Here is a 20,705-nt window from a genome sequence, read left to right as displayed (position 1 = left end):
AGGCTTCCTTTTTGTGTTGGAGTTTGTCCAGGAGCTCCTTGTTCATCCATGCAGGCCTGCTGGTGTTTTTGCCTGACTTCCTCTTTGTTGGGATGCATCACTCCTGAGCTTGAAGGAGGTGATCCTTGAATATTACCCAGCTTTCTTGGGCCCCTCTTCCCTCCAATTTCCTTCTCTTGGAAGGACATTGCCGTATTTTGGCATGACCTGTCCTTGAAAAATTTGTCCTAAGTTATATTTTTGTCCTTGTTTTTTTTCTGAGACTTATAAATTGCTGGGTTGTGTCTGGCTGTAAAGCCTTTCATGAGTAAATGAGATTGCCAATTCAAAGCCAGTCAGAAATAAATGGAAAGTTTTTCAGTAGTTGAATTGAGCAAATTGTGCAAAATAAGCAAGATGGTCTCAACCCACTTTCCAGTAGGCAGGTGTACAACGATGTACAATGGGGATGAAGAAGCAGAGCAAGTGCTGATGCCCATAGGCATCCCTTCATCTGTACCTCCTCAGAGCTAACCATTTTGTCAAAGCACACTGTGTATAATCATTTAGCATTTGCCAAAACACCTAAATTCCTAATGGCTAGATGTTATTTAATTACATCTGGCTTTCAAATTGCAGCCTGTGCTAGGAAGAGTTAGAGGGTACAACATATGGGAAGGATTTCAAAGTCCTGCAGTATTTGTATCCCTCTGCTCCAGTAAAATCAGTGGCAAAATTCTTGCCGACTTCGGTGAAAGCAAAGTTGGGTGATCTCTCAGTGTGTTTGGAAGCTGTTTTGTATTCGATCCACTCAGTCAATTGGCTGAACAATATATACATTGAATAAGAACCTACTGGACAGCTCTTCCCTCTCACGTACCAAAGCTGGTCTGCTGGAAGATGTGAAGTCCTGCACTCTCCTCTGCAAAGGATGGCAGCGGATGCGGGAAGCGCTGTGGTCCCTGATGGCAGCCCCTGCACCGGACCCTGTCCCAGCCCACCCCGCCCCTCCTGCCCGCCGTGCCATTCCCACCGGTGCTCTGGGGGCTGCAGGGTTGCTCCTGGAGGGAGCCCTGGAAAATACAGAGGTCTCTCATCCCAGGTCAAGGTTAGTTTTGGAGTAGAAAGGTTTAAAAATGCAAAGAGTGTGGCTGCTTGTCCTTAAACCACCCCTGCCAATCACAACTTCATGATTTACTGTCCCCTCCAAACTAGGCCTGTCACAGCTAATGTCTCAGCAGGCAATACTTAGGGGCACTGTAGCAAGTCACAGCCAGTATAATATGTATTTTGTACCCCTGAAAAGGGACATAGCCTGCTCATGTGCATCAGAGTCGGCAGAATTATGGTGTTTTATTGTACACCAAAGTGCTCCCTTCTGCAAGTCACTTCAAGCCTATTTCTGATTTTAATGGAACTGATGGTAGTACTGAATAGTCCCCTTGGTAGCAAGTGAGTCTAGCCCATTCATTCGACTTAACAAAAGTAAAATAAACATAACATATTCTGAAAATAAATGGGAATAATATCTTAGAAAATGAACCTAAATTAGATATTTAAGTCATTAAAAAAAACTTTCCTTTTTGTTATTTCAAACCATAATAATTTGTATTCATTTTGGCTCCTTCAACAGCAGCTAGTGGCGATGAAGTAACTGAAAAAGAGCGTAAATCACTGAATCAGAGCTTACTAAGTCATGTAATATCGTGACCTATATATTCCTATTTAGGTGACTTGCTACACTTACATGGTTCCAAGTTGAAAAGAATGTGTGTTTTTTTAGGAACATACAGCTGGGTGGTTGGAAAAAAAGCATAGAGAGGATAATAATAAAAAAGCATGCAGCTGAACATGGAAAGACAAGGCTGAGGTACTGCCGTTGTACTTTTTCTCTAAATCCATCTGTTCATCATAAATTTTCAAGTCTGTGCAAGCATATTAAGAGATATTCAGTGGTGTGGTAGTTATTGGAATCATTACAAAAACAACAAACCTGAGGAGAAAGCCAGTTTTTCAGCATTTTACTTACTATACAGGACAAGCCATAAAACACACTTGTAAAATTTTGAAACTTCACTGTTAGTTACAGTAAGCAAGCGCTCGGTAAGAAAAGCCCAGTCTTGCAGCAGGTTTCAGTTACATATTGTAGTGGATTTCAGGGCAGTTACATCAGCTCCTATACGCTGGGCAAATCGAGAGGCTGATTAGCGTGGATGAATTGTGCAAATAGGCAGCTTGTGGTTCTTCTCTTGGTTATTTCACCTCCATTTTCTTCTGCTAACACACAGGTTTCTCCAGAAGCAGTCAGTGTTTTCAAAATAGCCCTGTAATGAACTGTAGGCAGGATTTTGCCTGTTTGGAGATCAGGCTGATTATGAAATTGCCTTTCCTGAGAACCCAGGAGTCTATGAACATGTTGGCTGTATATATGGGTTGTCTATTCAGATTTATTTTAAAATCTTACCTTACGCAGGCACAATTTCTATTCCACTATTGAACAGAAAAAAAAATATTAGCAACACGAACATTTTCCCAGTTTGATTAGAAGCAGCACTGTGGTGTTTGGAGAATAGGTTTTTAATAGGAGGAGGGGGAGACTTCACAAAAGATTAAATGAGTTGTTAGTTGGTGATGTTTTAAAAGCAAACTGAGCATTGGAAAAAACAGCTGTAGGCTAAATATGGCCTCTATCAGCTTTCAAAAAACCCAGTACAGAGTCCTGCCAGGCCTTTAGGAAGACAATTGCAAAATCAGCAAGCCAAACACCATAATCTGTTGCTTGTCTAGACATAGTCCTCCCACCTCCTTTCCAGCCCTCGTCTCTCTCCACGGCCATTCCTGAGATACCTCGGCAGCGACTGCCTGCGCATCCTTGCAGACAAACAAGGAATCCCCCTGCGATGGTACAAACGTCTCGGCGATTTATTTCTTCCTGCCATTTGACTCAGGGAACGAGTTTCCTCAGAGGCAAAAGGAAAGCGAGGAGGAAGCGTAGGTCCGAAATGATGTGCTGCCAGTAGGAAAAGGTGAATGCAGCGCGGGAGATGTTTTGTGCAGATCCGAGGGGGCTGCTGTGCGTGTGGCTGTGGTGGGGGGTGCCTGTGAAGATGGTGAGCTTGCCAAGCTGTCCAAGGAGGGAACCACTGTGGCCTTCGCCAGTGCTCCCATGTGCAGCAATGGGGCCTCATGTGGATGCGGGAGCCGCGAAATGCCTGCTAGGAGAAGGTGCAAGCAGCCATAGGAGGACTCTTTGGCTGTACCCCCTTTTCCTGGCCTTCCCCCTCTGCTCTCAGCAAACTTGGAGGTGAGGAGAAGACTGCAGGAGCTGCAACCCAATCATGCGGCTGAGAAGGAGGCAAGTGGGGTGGCTCCTCCTGCCCACAGAAGTGTCTGACTATGGCCATAGGCCACACGGGCTCTGGGGTTCACAGTGGCAGCAGCAGATCCCAGCTGTAGGGAAGGGGTGGGTGGGAGGAGGGCTGGTTCCCCAAAGGGTCCCAGGGCTGGTGGACAGCATGGTCCTTGCGTGGGCACTTGGAGGGCAAGGGGCTGATGGAGGTACATGGCTCTTGATGGTCAAGGAGGCTGTGAAAAGAGGTTGGCTGGGAGCTGAGGTGGAGGGCTGGCTTTGCTGGAGCGAAGGGATAGGGATGCTGTAACCCACTTAGCCATCAAAGGGGAGCGCGCTGAAAAGGCTTCAGCTGGTTGAGGACTGCAGAGATCTGGTGAAAAGCAGGACAAACTCCCGTCCTGTTGTTGCATGGTTAGCCAATGACTTAAGAAGAGATTCAGTGCAATTTCCTTTCCAAAAGAAGATGTTGTTTTGAAGTAAGCCTGTACATTTCACAGATGTGCCAATATACTGGCTGACACAGCTCCTATTCCAGAAGAAGAATATATTATTTCTTCTTGATAGGAGGTCAAATAAAGAAGGGAATGGACTGGAACCACATTCCAGTATATTTGTTATTTCCAAGCTCCTAATTGAGAAAAACAGAGTTGCACAATATTTTTTGCGATTTCATCCATGATTGTTCTCCGAGGGATCAAACATTACAAGAGACACTCATGTGGACAGCCTGGGCAAATATCTCCTTAAAAATTCCAGCAGGATGAAGAACAAGATTTTCTGGAAACCACTCAGTGCAAAACACTGTCCAAATTCCATTTGAACAAAAAGGCACGTCCACAAATGAAACACACAGACAACTTTCAGGCTTCAGTGGCAAGTCCTGTTTAGCTCAACCTCTGCTGTCAGGTGGGAAGGCTGCCGTACTCTTAAAAACGCTATAAGCACCAACACCTCTTTTTTTTTTCCTGACAGGATCTTGTGGTTTTAGCTTCTCACTTTCGGAGTCTTCAGCGTGAGATGTTATGGGAATAACATCTATTCTGCTCACGAGAAAAGGGCTGGGGAGTCAGCTAGAGCCCTGGACATCTGATTGCCTGCACGCTTCATGTTTAGCTGTGTTTTGGACTGCTCTGCACAGCTCTCTGCGGCATGAGCCTGACCTAGAAGAGCCCTAAGCAGCACAAACGTGACATGAGCCCTTCAGTGCTCCTTGGCCTTGGTACATGGCCCTCGTTAGTTTAGCTGTGAAGAACTATCCTCCAAGTGCTGCTTCTCCGGAAGAGCTGAGCATCCACAGTCTCCACAGCAATTGTTTTCATGGCATGTTCATGGCATTTAGGGATCCAAACACCCTAATTCCCTTTGAATGCTTTCATCTGGCTTTTTAAAGAAAACAGTGAGCTCTGTCATGTGCATGGAGTTGGGTTAATGGCCACGTTTTCTTTTCATCCTGCAGTTCAAGCACCCTGCTGAAACATACAGTATTTAAGTTTTGGGAATCCAAGATAGTTCGCTACTCTGTGTTGCAATATTTGGCAAGACAGTGCTTTGCCTGTGATGCCTGTGTGCCATGCATGTGTCTGAAAGGCTGGATGGCTAATTTCATGATTATTTGCTGTACAAGACACAGGAAGAGGAGCACACACGTGCCTAGCCTGAGGGAAAGAAGTTAAACCACTGACCCAGACAAACATGGTTCAGGATGACTTAACTGGGTATGTCAGCAGAAATCACTTTCAGTCCTGGCGACAATGCTGCAACGGCAGAGGAATTTATAAGCAGAGGTTGTTTCATGCCTCCAAAAGAGTGGGACCTGCAACACATATTTTGGCTGAAACTAGCACCATAAAATTCATATTGTGGGACTATCCTTCCACGTAATGTTAGGACAATAATTACAGATTAGAAAGACCAGTCAGGCTCTCCTTCTGCCCATCTTCCAGGCTAACACAGGATATTGTTCCGCTTTCAATTTCTTCAGCCGTGGGGTTGTTGGGACAGTATCCCACCACCTGAAGGACTGCACTGGCAGGAGATTACCCCGACCCCTCTGGCTCTAGGTGTCAGACTCCATTTCAGAGGCGCAGTTGTATCTCATTATCAGGCAGGAAACATAAAAAGTCATTGCTTTTCTTCACAAGCGTTTGCAGTGTCTAAACAGCAGCTGTTTCTCTCACTGCTGTCATTTAACCACGCTGCATATTATGATGATGATCTTGCCCCAAAAGTCATGCTGGCAAGCCCTGTCACCACAGGGAGTGACTCTTCTTAGCCACTTTCTCAGTCAGCCCAATGTAATCGTGAAATGCCTCAACTGAACCTGTTGTTGCAGAGTCATTTCACAGAGGAGGGGAGCTACATCCCAATTCTTAGACAAGCATGTTCGAGGGACACCAATGCCTGGCTCGTATTTCTGCTACTGCAGCACTTTAAAAGCTTGTATCCAAGTCACTTGTTTCTGCACCGTGTCTTTGCTGCTTTCCTGCTCTCTACAGCTTCCTGAGGAGGGGAAGTGGAGAGGGAGGTGCTGATCTCTTCTCCTTGGTACCCAGTGATAGGACATGTGGGAATGGCTCAAAGCTGCACCAGGGGAGGTTTAGGCTGGACATTAGGAAGCATTTCTTTACTGAAAGGGTGGTCAAACACTGGAACAGGCTTCCTAGAGAAGCGGTCGATGCCCCAAGCCTGTCAGTGTTTCAGAGGCATTTGGACGATGCCCTTAATAACATGCTTTAACCTTTGGTCAGCCCTGAAGTGGTCAGGCAGTTGGACTAGATGATCGTTGTAGGTCTGTTCCAACTGAAATAGTCTATTCTATTCTAATTTCTTTCGGGGCTCATGCCTCTGGGATTTCGCCTTGTGTTAACCTTCAGTTTATAAGGCTGAGTGCAGTTTTTGATCTCACGATCTGATCCTGTTCCACAGATTTCATGGCAGTTAAAGGGGAGATCTTTTCTCTCAGTCTGCATCTGTCTTGATGGCGCATCCGCAGCACAGAGCGTGATATTTACACTCTTTACTTCTCTGTGAAGAAAATAAATAGGTCATGGCCTCTCACCAATCACCATTCTCCAGCTCAGATTGGACCGCATTCACTCTGCAGGAGCTGCACAATTTAGATGGAAGTAGACGTGGTTTGAATTGGCTTGTTGCATTTTCTGCTTGTGGTGTCAGATGTATAGCCCTGTACCAAAGAGCTCTAAAAAGAAATTGCCTTCTCTGAGTAAACCTGCAGCAGTCCAACTCTGCATGTATCCTACAGTTCAGCCCTTAGTGATGAGACAGGTTTACAAACGAAGGATCATTCATAGACAGTCATTTTGCAGCTAACACACTCCTGCGTGCTTGAGGAAATCCAGCAAAGTATAGTAAGTGAAGGAGTCAAACAAGGGAAGAAAAATCTGCAATGCTATCATTAAAGCAGCCAATGAAAACAGAGTTCTGGAACAGCAGTTATTTAAAGACAAAAGCTCCTGTGCACACAAAAACTAAAGTACATATTAGCCTAATTTCCAAATGCAATGTGACCTGTGCAGCCATAGTGCCTGCCTCTGTCTTTAACCTCCTTTCAAACAAATTTTGACACACGCGCGTCCTGCCAATTTGGGGTAGGCAAGACTGCAGGTAGCAATTTCGAAGATACCACATGCTTACAAAATCAGCAGCCATTTAGGGGAGGAAAATTCAAATAAAAGCTATTGTGAAAGGGAAACCAGAGAGAGCTCCATCCTTACCAGCCCCATGTTGCGGCAGCCAGGGTGTGTATGGTGTCGGGCAGCACAGCTGGCGGGATGACATGAGCAGGTACAGGTGACATGCGAAGGAACTGGGAAGAGGTTGGGAGTCCTGGGAAAGACACAGGGATATTTCTTTGGCTGTTTTAATTTGAGAGTTATGGTTCTCTTCCCTCTTCTTGGGCTTTGTGTGTTTCTTTTTTGGAAATAATGCCATATGAGTTCAATTGTACATGGGATATGCGATAAGCATAGCCATAAAAATAAAACAAAATCAAAGAAAAGGCTGGGGCTGAGGCTGGGACATTGGCTGGGGTTATTGCAGTAGGATGCAGAAGGTCACCAAACAGAAAAAAAAACGTAAGAAACCAGACTTTGTTGGCTCTCCTGCTCCCAGAACCGGCTTAGGTTCTTTCTGGGACTTTTTTCCCTCCTATTACTTTCCAGGCTGGCTAAATTTCTCAGTAACTCCTCAGATTCAAAAGCAAACTGTGGCTACAGGAGCATGTCTCTCTCAGCAATCACAGAATCGCACATTCTTGTTTTCCCTTCCACCACCACCAAGCAGTCCTAAGTCACAAAGTTTAGGTCACTGCTTGAATTTTTGCACAGTTCAGCCTATGCAAGCCTGGGGCTTTGTGACATGAGGATGTCAGCTGCAAAAAAATACAAAAACCAAAATGGCTTGAGGCATCATTGTCTTTGCATTGCAGGTAGTCATGTGCATCCCACAGAGCTGAGGCTAAAAATGTTACCAAACCAGAACATCACCCCTACGCCCCAGGTGCCGGGGAAGTTGGCAGCCTCGCAAGGTGTGAGGCAGCAGAGAAACAACCTGCAGAGAGGCTGGGGCAGGACCCAGACATCTTCTGAGTACCAGTCTTCTACTGTTGCCACAAGCTGTCCTGAACTCACCTACTTTTAAGCCTATCGTAAAAGTTATTCTTAAATGACAGCGTTTATGGGGCAATGTTTACAGGGAGCATTCACAAAAGTTTTAGAGAAGCAATACATAAAGGAAGATTTAGGTCTGCTCTTCCCAGGAGGGTGGCAGCTGCCAGCTATGCACAGCTGAACGTGTAAGAGTTCAGCTCCACTCTGTTTTCTCCTGAGGTTCCCAACCCTTATCTTTTAGCGACGCAGTAAAAAGCATGTTCAGCTTTACCTCAGGCTACCTCATTGTGTAATCTCAAACATCGTTATTCCCTCGGGCACAGACCATTGCAGCAGACCCAGTTTACAGGAACTATCATCTCATGTGCTGGAGACTGCATTATGCTGGGAGTCCGGTCCCCACGTTTCCGCCCCTGCTAACGCCACTGATATTTCTGTTTATGCAGTGCCACTGGTGGGGGGAAGACAACCCCAGGTGTGCACCCATTGATCTGTAGCTACAGCAGCTGGGCTCCCACTCCCCGTTTCTCTGTGTCACACCAGGATCAAGTTTGTCCCATCCCAGCAAGCAGGAGGAACAGTTATTTCTCTCCAAGACATACACTGAAAGACTCTTCCTAATTCACAGATTGCCTCAATAAGGGGAAAAGACTGAAAAATTGTGATGTTATGTATCTCATCTCAGGGCAACTTCATCTTCGCCAGCTTCTCCTGGGAGAGGGCAGGCCTGCGTGACAGGGACACCGCATGCCTGAAGAGCAGCAGAGGAGGTGAGGGCCCATCCTGACTGATGGCTGCTTCAGTAGCTGGCTGTCATTGTCTATGTAGATGTGGCCTCATTCGCTGGAACAAGAATCAACACTGTAAATGTTTACTGTGCAATAAAGCCTAATGAGCCCTTCTTTTCTCAGCATTTTCACATTTTCAAGGTGATCAGTAGGCAAAAGGCACTGCTGCCCAGCCACTCCTATCTGTCACACTGCTCTCAGATACGCAAAAGTCACTGACTTCTGCTTCTTTGCAGCGAAAAGAATGATTATTGTTTCTGACTCAGCTCAGAAGATTTTGTCATGTCTGATTTTGCTGGAGGCTCCAGCCCTTCACGCCAAGTTATGGTATCACACAGCAAGAACAGCTAAACAGCCCCAGATGGCCTGGTTGGTTCGCGTTAGCATCCTAGGTTTTTAGCAGCACTGTCATATACCCTGTTACTCTTGGACAGCGTAGAGGTTGCTTTTCCGAGCCAGGTTTGTCAACAGACTAGGTGGAATCTCCAGGGCTCCGTTCTGGGACTCGATGCGCTTTGGCTTGGCGTGTGTTTAAAGTACACTCCGGTTTTGAATAAATCATATCCCCATGTACTACCATAAAGGAATGTGGATGATACTCTTGCGGTTATCCACAACATCTTTGTGGAGATTTTGGGAAGAAAAACAAACAGCACCCTTCCAGATATTTTGAAATGCTACCTCCGACTGTGAGGGAGAAAAAGTTTAAAGAGAAATTAAGCTGTCATGAGTTGTTTGGACTAATAACCACTGGTAGAAGAATAAACTACCTTCTAAAAATATTGTTCAGCTGAAGCCTCTGTGGCTGATTTTTTTTTACTGATCCATGCAGTAATGCACACACTATAAAGAAAGGCTAAATATTCAGTGACTGGATAGGTAGCTAGTGAGCTCTAAAATACAGTTTCATCACACAGATGTTGGCCTGCATAAACTGAAAGACATGGCAATGTTGGTACCGAGTGCTGTAGAGAAGCATCATCATCCACCGTCTTTCAAGGTGGCTCATGTTATTGGTAACAACTCCAGCCGTGGTCTCAGTCAAGATACTCTACCTGCAAAGGCTCAACTAAAAGGATCTGCAGAGTCTTCTCAGTGTGGTATAGTATAGCAAATTTGCTAGATTTATTGAAGTGTTAGGTTTGGGATTTGCTGTTTAAGCATTCCTTCATCAGGTTGCAACAGATACTTTGACAACTGGTTCAAGAGAATAATCTGGTCTCCATTATAAGCAAGTGCTATGTCATATTAAGCTGAAATAGGAAGATACCATTCTTTTGGCTCAGTATGGGTCATTATGACTGTATCCTGCCATTGATCTATATCTGGGTCTCCAAGCTATGTCCATTAAGAGGCCTGAAAAAGTATCAATGGCAGGATATAGCCCTTTGTTCTTTCACGTTAGAATCGCAAGGAATTAGAGTGGGATCTGGCTCCCAGGACTCCGAGCTGGCCTGCAGCTATTAGCTTTATGAGAATGGCTTGCACACCTCAATGAGAAAAACCTTTGGAAAAACAGGCCATCATCCGATAGCTTCCAAGCTCTGATATTACCAAGTAGCAACTACTTTCTCGTCATACGAGCCTACCAGCCATTGCAGAGCTTTGGTGATAGTTTGTATTTAATAACAGTGTGTTCTCGGGTCCTTCTGGCAACACTTCTTGACTTACCTCCATTTATTATGTTTTGATCCCTCATCAAACAGACGTCTGATTTCTCCAAATACTCTTGCACACTGCATTAGCCCCGTACGTGCAACGCTCGGCTGGAGAGCAGCACAGAGGAGGGAGGGGAGAGCTCAGAGCATGTCCCTCTTTGAGTGTCCAAAGCTGCCTGGCTGCTAAGGGCTCCTCAAGGTCCTTAAATCCCCAATATCCTTGCCACAGACCCCATAAGCTTGCATCTTCTGTGGTTATGCACTGTGCGAAGGACAGTGGTGGACACACTCTTGGTGGTTCCAAGGAAAGCTCTTTCTCTCCAGTGTCAGGTCCAGCCTCTTCCAGTGCCAGGACAGGTTAGGGCTAGAAACACTTCAAACCCAAAACATGTGAAATGTGTTTGTTATAGCTAGATGTCATAGTGTCAGCTCAGTAAAGCAAGATTTGATCCACTGTCATAAATGTCTCTGTAGAAGTAAATCTTGCCAATCAATAATGAGCCAAAGAAAGGTAGCAGCCTCGCAGTCAATGATCAAAACCTGTTCCACCCACTTCCATTCACAACCCATTTGATGTTTTGCATTTAATGCCAACCAGAAACCCATCAAAGCTCTTAAAGTACTTGAGTAGGAATACTATTTTGGAATTTAAACCAAGTAACTCAGACTAATTCATTTGTCTAAATATTTTCCTTGTGGAAATTTATTTTCATCCAGAGCACTCTTGTGAAAATTATTTAGGCATTGTATCTGTTCCGAAAAAAAATCTCCTCTATAATTTTGCGGTCTTTGGGGGTAATTTAATATTGAATACTATTAATAGAACAGGTTAAAAAAAAGCACCCTTTTTAAAACTAGCTCTTGCCACTAATGGAAGGAATTTAAATGAAGTCTTTTATTCGTACAGGACACAGGCAGGAACTCAAGACTGTGTGTTTATGCATATTATTTTATTAAAAGATTCACAATATCCTTCTGAGCCATTCCAGAAGTCAGTTTTACAATGAGATACTTGTTAGTGAAAGGAGGATAATCTTGATGATGATTTTATGGACAAATATTTTCTAATCACAGAAAATTTGCAACTTATTTCTGAATTACAAGTTGAAACCTCTTTTTTCCATATATGTGTGACATTGACAGATGTGAAGAACAATGCAGTAAAGAAGTATCCAGAGCAAAAGGTCTTTAAGCATAACATTATGTGATGCTTCAATTGAATTATAGCAGACGATTATTGTACCGCTCCAGTGATTTCTCACATGGACTTTGATTCCAGAGGATGTACGACTGACCAGCCTACCAAGTCCCAATTAACGAATACTCATGTATTGGTCATGTCCGACTGTTAATGTACCTATTTGAAAACATTTTGTAGTTTAAAACAACATTAAAGGGAAAAGATCTTGGTGTAACCCTTTAAAAATAAAGTCTGTTTCACTATCAGTCACAACACTCGCATGTTACAGTCACCTTCACTGTCAGGGTGACAGCGATAATGTGCTGTCTATAACATGTAGGAAACCGTTTCAAAGCTGTCTGCTTTGTCAGGCGCGAGGCCCAAAATCACTGGAAAGGGCAATGAGAAGGGCTCACCTGGAGCTCGGGTGAGTTCACCACTTGCCCTCTCTCTTGACTCTTGCACATTCGTTTCTGCCAGCCCCAGATCCTTGGTTACTGTATGGTTCATGGGGTTGCCTTTTGCTCTTTCTTTCAATCAGTTTGGAAGGAAAAACGTGTTGTCCCCAAGAGCTGAAGGCAGTGAGTTCTGAGCAGCACAGGCGCGGGGCTGTAGGTTGGCTGGGAGCTTTGCAAGCTGTAAGGCTCAGCAGAGAGCCCATGGCACGTCCTTCACCTCGCACCGCTTTCAAGCCTTTCCCTTCTGGCTCATTGAAGGAACCTCTGAGGAGAGCAGGAACACTTTGGAGTTTGAACATGAAGAGGCAATTAAGGGGTTCAGGAGAGGACACGAGCTTGATCAGTAAAACACAATCACACTGAGCTTCTTCCCCTTGCAAATCTCCTCAAGTAAGTGAAGATGCAAAATGACGTCTCCTGCTGGCTCCAGCCATCTCTGCGTAGGAACACAGCTCTGAATTCAGTTTCCACAAGGGAGATTTCTTTTTCTTTTACTTGGATAGTGGTTAAACACAATATTTGGGTTTTATGTTTCTGTCCTGCCTGAAGCAATGCCTCCCCTGCATGTCCCAGACTGCTGCTGCTGTATGATGGAGAGGCAAAACACAGGCTTTTGTTTTTGAACTACTCATGGGTTTGGAGGCATTTCATGCCTCATCATCGCCGATGCTGGGACTCAAAGCTCTCCTATGTTGTGCATGCTATTAACCAGCCAGCAATTTTGAAAATATTTTTATTGCTGCTAATTACCCTTCAGGGAGACTGTAAAACAGAGTCTTTATGGGAATCTCTGGGCTGTCTATGCCTGGAGGAAAAATATGAGAGTGATTAGCCACGTTTGCTAACCAGAGCATCACAGCGATTGCCTCTATGCCCCCTGTGCCAGGCTGCTTGGGGGATGTTTACAGCTTGCCTTCTCACAGCTATTCCGAACACTGATACTTGCTTTTGAGGGAAAAGAGTCATAATTCATTAAATATCTTCCTGTTTCTGAAATTAGCACTACATCCAACCTTCTGCCAGTGGACTGCAGACATCCCGGTTTAAAGTAGCTACACTGCAATGGCTTGGTCTAAGGCAGCTGAGGGTAGTGTCGGGGTGCTGTGAGGAGAGGCTGTCCATGCAGCGCTGAGGCTACAGCCAGATTTACTGCTGGTGTCCGTCTCCACCACATTACCCATGACATCCATGGGAGCGGGGTGCTGGGGAAGGAGGTCCTGTGGCTATCCGGGGCACTGCAGAGCTGTAGGTCTATCCTGACCTGTGCTGCCCTGCCAGGGCTGCCTCAGGCCAGCCTAAGTCCACAGGCAGTCAAAAGACAGCCCCCTACCTGCTCCTTTACCTCTGGCCATATGGGATTTTCCCCTTTCTTTAGTGCCAGCACCAATGTTTCTAACACCACAGCTGGCATGTGGCAGGAGATGAGTGAAAGAAGGGTGTTCAAATGGCTGGGGACTAGAGGGGGCATTAAGGTCCCTCCTTTGGTCACCATACAGATTCTATACAAATGTATATATATAGAGAGAGGTTATAGCTTAAGTGCATCATAAAGCTGCACCAGGGTGTCCTTGAGCCACACACCTGGCCGTACATCTGCAGAACAGGTGCCGTCACCTGCCCTTCGGGGTTGTGTGACACCATGCTGAAGTGTAGCAAAAAGCCAGCACTAAATGCTGCTGCAGCAAAAAGAGGGTTTATTTGTCTTCAAGAGGAGAGGAAAGGAGGGGAAAAGGAAGAATTTACACCTAAAAAAAAAAAAAAAAGAGGAGTGGATAAAGACATTAGCACAATTCCTTCTAAGGTACTGAGAAAAGGAGAGGTGAAAAGTAACGCTAATGGGAGAAAGTAATCTTGTCCCAACAGCCGTGCAAATCCATGGAGAGCCTCACAGGGGCAGGGCTGCCCAGTATTGCTGAAAAGAAGTTGGTGGGCATCACGAGGCTGGGCAATATGCCTTATCCATGCCATGCTGCCATCCCTGCCCCTCTGGGTAGGCTGCCCGCCTCCTCGCTGCTCTCAGCGTCTCTCAAACGGAGATGCAACTGCAGATTGCTCCCTTCACGCTTCCCCTTGGCCTCCGCGCAAACACTGAAGACATGAAATACTGGGCCCTGCCTCCACCCATGGAAATCTGGATCTGCTTCTGGCCCCAGCCCAGAAGAGTCACGCCAGGCTGGTGGTGCGAATAGCACCTCATTTTGTGGATTTGAACATTGCAGGGCAAATTAAGGATAAACCATTTTCTTTAAGCTTAAAATGACATGCTTTAGCTGGATTTGAGTCGCACTTGAGCTATTTTAAAACTCTCTTAGAATGCTTTACTTTATTTTTCAAGAGTAATAAGTGAAGATGGGCCAGATTAAAAGCTGTGGCCTAAACAGTGCTGAGCTTGGGTGGCAGTCAATAGAAAACTACATCGCAATTTTCCAGTTTGGCTCATCCTGTTGTAAGAGACTTTTGGAAACTACCTTGTACTCGAATGCTCTTTGTGCTCGAGGTTTTCCTTCCACAACTTCACTTCTTTTGCAACTCATCAAAGTGCAGTTTGAATGAGTATTTGCTTGACTGTGGTGAGCTCGATTTTTAAAGGAACAAAGCTCAAAAGGCCACAGATCTGGTAGATCCCTGCCAGACTGAACTGTGAAGTGGAGTGAAAACAGCAATTTTGATTTGAAGTCCCATATACAAAAACCTTTCTATTCTGGGGGAGCTTGAACCCAACTAGCTTTCTCTTTGAAGGAGCCAAAAATGTCAGCATGAAACCCTTCCTGGAAAGACTTGCATGCTTGAGTTGATGTGATCATGTGAAGAAACTTTGTCCGTAACCACAGAAACTGAAAATCAATACATTTGCTGAGCCTGAGCTTTATATCTGTCAGGAAACATCCTCTTTTACTAAGTCTGGATGCCTGCTCCTTCTCCACCTGTGCCGTGCTTGGTGCTGTGAGCACTGATCCACCAGGAAAGAGTTATCCGGCAAGTGCCTGGTGTTGTCCACATCAGTTAGGGACTGATGCCCACCTGCTTCTTATGTTACCCACTCCCCTTGATGCTTGGTGCTTCTTGGGATCGGGGGCAGCAACCTCTGAGGTCCCAAGCACTGAGCAGCAGTGTTTCCAAATCACGAAGTCAAACTACCGTCATCCCTAAAGTGCACCAGGACATGCTGGTGAGCAGCGGTGTCTCCCATGAGTCCTGCCACTGCTGCCAGCTAGAAGTGGGTGGGACGCGTTGGGTTGGTGGCATGCCTCCAGGGTGTGCACGCTCCTGGGCTGGCCACTGAAACCAGCTGCCGGGAGCCAGGGCAGCGAGGTGTGCAAGTGGGGCTGGTGCAGCTGCAGCGCGGGATGCAGGGCTGGCCACGCAGAGACAAAACGAGTGTAAACTGGAGGTCTTGCTGAGGTTGGAAGGACACATGCACGCAAACATACACACACACACATCTCCTGCTGCCCACAGCACACTGAAAGGCACCGGACCTTCAGAGGTGCAGGGGCTCCAGGAGACTTTGTGGGCCAGAGACAGAAGAGCTGGCGATCAGAGGAGGAAAACACAGCCTGATGCCCTTGGTGTCGTCACTTCAACCCATGTTCCTGTGTGCCCTTCCCCCAGTGTAGGAGTCTCATAGATAACCCACTCAGAGGGTTAACTTTCCCTTGACAGCCTACCAGGCCTTAGCTTTGAAGCCACAAAATGCTTCCAAGCAATGTCGAACACAAGGGAAGCAGGTATCTGCTGCTGGCTCTTGCCTTTTCGTGACAAGCTTTCCCGACACATGGAGGTAACGTCGGGTGCGAAGTTGCTGAAAGCGACATCTTCTGTTCGCGTGCATTTTTCTGGACTCTGTAAAGAGCAATGACAGAAGTGTTAAAAGAAATTAATTTAAATGGTTGCCAGGAGGCAATTGCAGACAAGCCTTGCTCATGACAAATCTCAGCTTAGATTATTGATTTACTGTTTGTGCGGTACACACCTTCACCTTCCAAAGGCCAGGAAAGTTTTTGCAGCAATGCCAAAATATGAGCAAATAACGCAAAAATTAAATATCCACAGGCAGAGGTACTGTATGGGAGATTCATAGTCTCAGGAGGTGCTCTGCTTTTGGGTCCTGCCCAGCATGGGCCACTAGCCCAGGGTGCCCTGTGGGATAACCTCATTCAGATAAAATGATGGATTGCTACACAGTCTTTCCAGGGAGGTTACATACTTGCTAGGAGCCTTTTTTGAAGTGAAATCCCCCTGAATCGTCCCATTGAGGTTTTTGGATCAGGTCCTTCAATGTCTGAGGTTAAAGGAGCATGGATGTGATAATTTTCAGCAAGAGCACAGGAGAGGAGTAAATGTCTGCATCGCGTTTTCCATGACATTTTTCTATATAGGGATTGGAAGTCCTGGGCATGAGCCCTTCCAAGTCCTTACGCTTCATTTCTGGAAAGTGGTGAAGATGAGAAAAATGCCAAACTCCAAAGTCGGGTCACAAACTGGTCAGGTACCTTCCCCATGAGTAGCATTTTTCCCATGTTGTTCCCACTTTGATATCAGCCAGTGGGGTGAGGTGGTTATACACAAATCTCTGCTTTCCATGTTGTTTGAGTAGACAAGGTCCAGGCTGGTAGAGTCTTAAATGGTAAGACTTGAACTGCGATTTGTGATCATTCTTCCCATCCTCAATGCTAAAAATATGGCTGAAATCCTGACTTTATGGTAATGAATGGCAAGAAGTCCCTGTACGCAAGAGACGTCAGGCTGTAATTTTAAAAGCCTACCAGTGCAATAATAAACAGAATAGAAAATATGATTGCTGCCATTCCAGCACAGGGTAATACACTCTTTATGGACATGGTAAATTCAATCCCAGAATGATGCAATAATTTAAACAATAATTCACAACAGGCAGCAAAATCAGACAAAGTTCCCCTTGACTTCAGCTAGGGCAGGATCGGTCCCAGAGGACACTCTGGCTTGCTTTGGCCAAACGCTTACAGTATTTAACCTCACGTTTTCCAGTGGAGAGAGCCACGCAAGCTGCCTCTTACCTCACTGTGTCCCAGTGCTCCGAGGCTGTTGTAAGAAAATATCTGCTGAAGAAAGCATGGGAGGAAAGGATGGGACCCGGTGGGCCTGATTTAGGTACCGAGCTCGTGCATGTGTTTCAGGTGCCAACTAAAGCTGTTCTCCAGCAGGAAGTGCCAAAGTGCCCTGTACAGTTAAAGGTGGCTTTGCAGGTGGGTCCACACAGAGGACCTGTCAGCCAAGAAGCATGGGTGTATGAAGTGAAGCCACGGGTGTTGGTCCTAACCTGCAGCTGTGGTGATGGCTGGGCATCACCTGGTCCGGGGCATGGACAGTCCCCCATTCCTAAATAATCTCTTTTGTGATAAAACCCCAGACTGTTTATGACAGAAGGTGAAGTTTCCCGATTGCTTTAAATTGGTCTAAGCGTGGGCTGCTGCTGATGGGAGCCATCTCGTTCTCCCCTTTGCCTCTGGGCCGGTTCCTGCCCTTCTCTGTGCTGCTGGAACTACTCATCTTTTCGTGGTTTTGGTAGACAGAGCAAGTCCCCTGCCTGACTTCGACGTTCAGCCTCACAAGCCCCAGGTCCAGGAGAGAAAAACCTGTTTTGGGGGGACTGACCCTTCAGTGGCATTGCAAAAATACAGCCTGTTTGTGAGCAGTCCTTCTGCTCACCAGTGCCACAAGTAAGGGTGAAATCCTGATTTTTGCAGTAGAGGGCAAAAAATTCTGCAATAGACAGGATGTCTGGAGCTGCACAACGCAAGGATAAACAGAAGAGAAAATGTAACTGCTGTCATTTCAAGCTGGGGTAATAAACTTTGTGGATTTGGTGGATGCAATCCCAGTGTACCACAGTAATTTAATAATTTACGCCTTCAGCGGCCATGCAAACTTGCTTGAGCTGATCATGAAACCGTATCCTACAAGACGGTGAACAGCTATAATCTTACCAAAAGTACTAAAATAGCCGACTAGAGAGGATATCAGCTCTCCGAAACTGTCCCTTGATTTATGTTCACACAAACTGTCCCAGGTGAAGAACTGGGATGCTGAAGACTTGGATGTCATGTACCACAGTGGGAGGTGTACCCAGCAGCTCAGGCCAAAACCTGACCTGCCACAGACCTGAGCTGAGCTGGATCACTCGCGTGTAACCCGGCTCCTGGGGACGTGCAGGGGGCTGGAGCTGCTGGCAGAGACTCAAAACCATCCCCAGGTTTAACAAGTTTAGTTAAACCAGGCTCCCAGACACGAGAAGGACTAAAGGGTTTGGCAGGCGGGAGCATCTCGAGACAACACAGAGCTGCAAAAAGGAATTTAGGGAGCAAATCTCTGTAGACACACCCTCCTGACTGCACATTCAGCAAGGCGGACCGAAAACATGAGCAGGGTGTTTTGCAGGCCTGGCTCCATGCCCGTGTCCGGCAGCTCCGTGCCAGCACAGCCAGCCGGCGGGTCCCGGGCACGCCACGGCCCCTCTGCACCAGCTGAAGCAGGTACAGGTGCCCTCCTCCCGCGTTAGCATCACTGTTGGTATAATGAATTAGGTGACAAAGAGAAACAAAAGCAATAGCTGAGGGTTTAAACAGGGGAGCAGTCCAGCCCTGGAGCAGCCACCAAACCGCTTTCTCCTTTCTTTTGGGGCCATGCGGAGGCAGCAGCTGACAGGCATTTCTGTGGGCTCCTGGTTCAGTGGCAAGGCAGGCAGTTAGAGGAGTCGGTGAAGAAATTTAGTTCCCCAGGCGCTCCCGGGGTGAAATTCTGGCCATAGTGAAGCCGTCGGGAACACTGCCATTGCCTTCCACCGAGCCATGATTTCACCCCATAGGTATTAGTTTTTCCTCTCCTCCCAAGACCAGTACAGATATTAGAAAACCACAGCTATCAGGGTGCTGCAAATAAATACTCTGGCCCACAAACCTGGTTTCTTTGTCAAGAGGGACAAAATGAACCTAAGAGGACAGGCCGGAGAGCAGCGAGGATGCAACACAACAAAGCACGATTAACACAAGGTGGAAGGAGAGACAAAAAAGCAGCTTCTGTCCTCAGTAGGAAATAATATTGTGTTCTGCAAAAATAACCAGCTGACACATGCAGCTTAAAGCACGTTATGAACTTTGTTTTCCTACGGTTATAAGCAGCGTCCTTCAGCGGTACACTGCACACAGCCTTCAGCTGCATTTCAGCCCAAGAAGCACGCAAACCAGCCGAGCTCGTTTATGAACGACCATGACAGACAGAAAGGCCTTTCCTGACAAAAGATCATTTTCTTGTTGAACTAAGTCTAAACTCAAACCAACCGCTCTACGGTGATAAAAGGAGTGAGATGGCGGTGTGTGGCATGGGACCGGGGAGACGGAAATGCTCCTCTTACCTTTGGGCTTTCTCCAGCCTAGGCCAGAAGATGCACCAGGTCCAGTTTTCATGTAGGGAGAAGGAGAACAGTTACATTGACTAAAACGTCTTTTTCCTGGTTTTTGCGTCCATGTGGCACCACTTCATCTGGTCACTGAGAGGGACCAAGTCATGGTGCCACATCCACAGTCACAAAGGTGCTTTCCATGGGTGACCCTCGCAGGCTGCTCCCTTGGGCTTTATTTGAGAATTAACTAAGAGTTTTAAGGCGGGCTAGTTATGAATGTCTGGTGCTGAGGAAGTGCTGTGTAGTTAACATGGGTGCTTTCTAAAAGCATCTCATCGTAACCTGGACCACCATCTGTTTCTGTTGAACATGATAAGGAGAAGAGCTGAGTGAGTATAAATGAAACTAAACAGGAAAACAAAACTGGTGGTAACATCAAAAATATGGATTTGGAAGGATGGCTTTTTTAGACACTTCTCTTACTGTAGCCCAGAGGAAATCAGCTGTGCTGCATATTTTTTTTTAGAAAGGGTTCAGACTTGAAACCTGCCAAATGACCCAAAAGCCATGCAGATGGAGGGGAACACAGTCCACCATGGCTGCCAACCCACAGGTATGGAGGGAATTTTGCTAAGTGTTGCATCTGGTAATGGAATTGGGGAAAGAAAAACAAAATTTTTCACAGAAGACAGCTTGCTCCTGATAAAATCTGCTGAAGATTAATGACCTTTCTCAAGACAATTGCTGAAGATATAAATGCATTTACATGCTGCAGTCAGACATGGCCTTCTCATTTTCAGTGTTTCTTTCATACTTGATGCGCATATGAAGATAGACAGCTATGCTGAGGGCTCCTGCCTGGCCAGCCTTCAGGAACTCACACAGACAAAAGCCCAGCACTGAGCCCCTGGCAGGGCAGCAGCCTCCTGCACTGACCCTGAAGGAAATCAGCTGAGCCAGTCAATGGGATGTGGGCGACGGGGAGTCCTTGCTTCTGTGACCACTGACTTTCTTATCCAGAGGGGAGTTCCTCTACGTGAAAACTATTAGGATCTTTGAACTGGTTTGAATCTGCATTTTCCACCAAGGTATTATCTCTGCTGGGAACAAGGTGATCTCACGGTAAGCCTTGGGAAGCCTTGCTTCTCTCCCTCAGTAGAACAGAGAGTTTGAAAAGGAGGAAAAATGGTCTCAGCTTTGAGAGACCATTTCTTATGGCTTCCATGGCTTAAATTTCAGTGGCCACCAGCACTGATCCCAGGGCAGCTGCCTGCCTCCAATGTA

The 20,705-nt window shown here is 46.2% G+C and overlaps 1 protein-coding gene across 1 annotated transcript in view; it reads right to left on the bottom strand.

Moving 5' to 3' along the window:
- GAS6 (growth arrest-specific 6) overlaps positions 1–20,705 on the bottom strand; it is an 89,195-nt gene that overhangs the window by 63,134 nt on the left and 5,356 nt on the right. Inside the window, exon 3 of the mRNA XM_009326304.1 lies at positions 15,712–15,886. Within this exon, the coding sequence (XP_009324579.1) occupies positions 15,712–15,886 (175 nt within the window). The remainder of the gene's footprint in view (positions 1–15,711; positions 15,887–20,705) is intronic.

This window comes from Pygoscelis adeliae, unplaced genomic scaffold (genome assembly GCF_000699105.1).
Source record: "Pygoscelis adeliae isolate BGI_AS28 unplaced genomic scaffold, ASM69910v1 Scaffold156, whole genome shotgun sequence".
Classification (NCBI taxonomy): domain Eukaryota; kingdom Metazoa; phylum Chordata; class Aves; order Sphenisciformes; family Spheniscidae; genus Pygoscelis; species Pygoscelis adeliae.
Note: the sequence above shows the minus strand (reverse complement) of the source record. Positions and strands in the feature narration are given on the sequence as shown.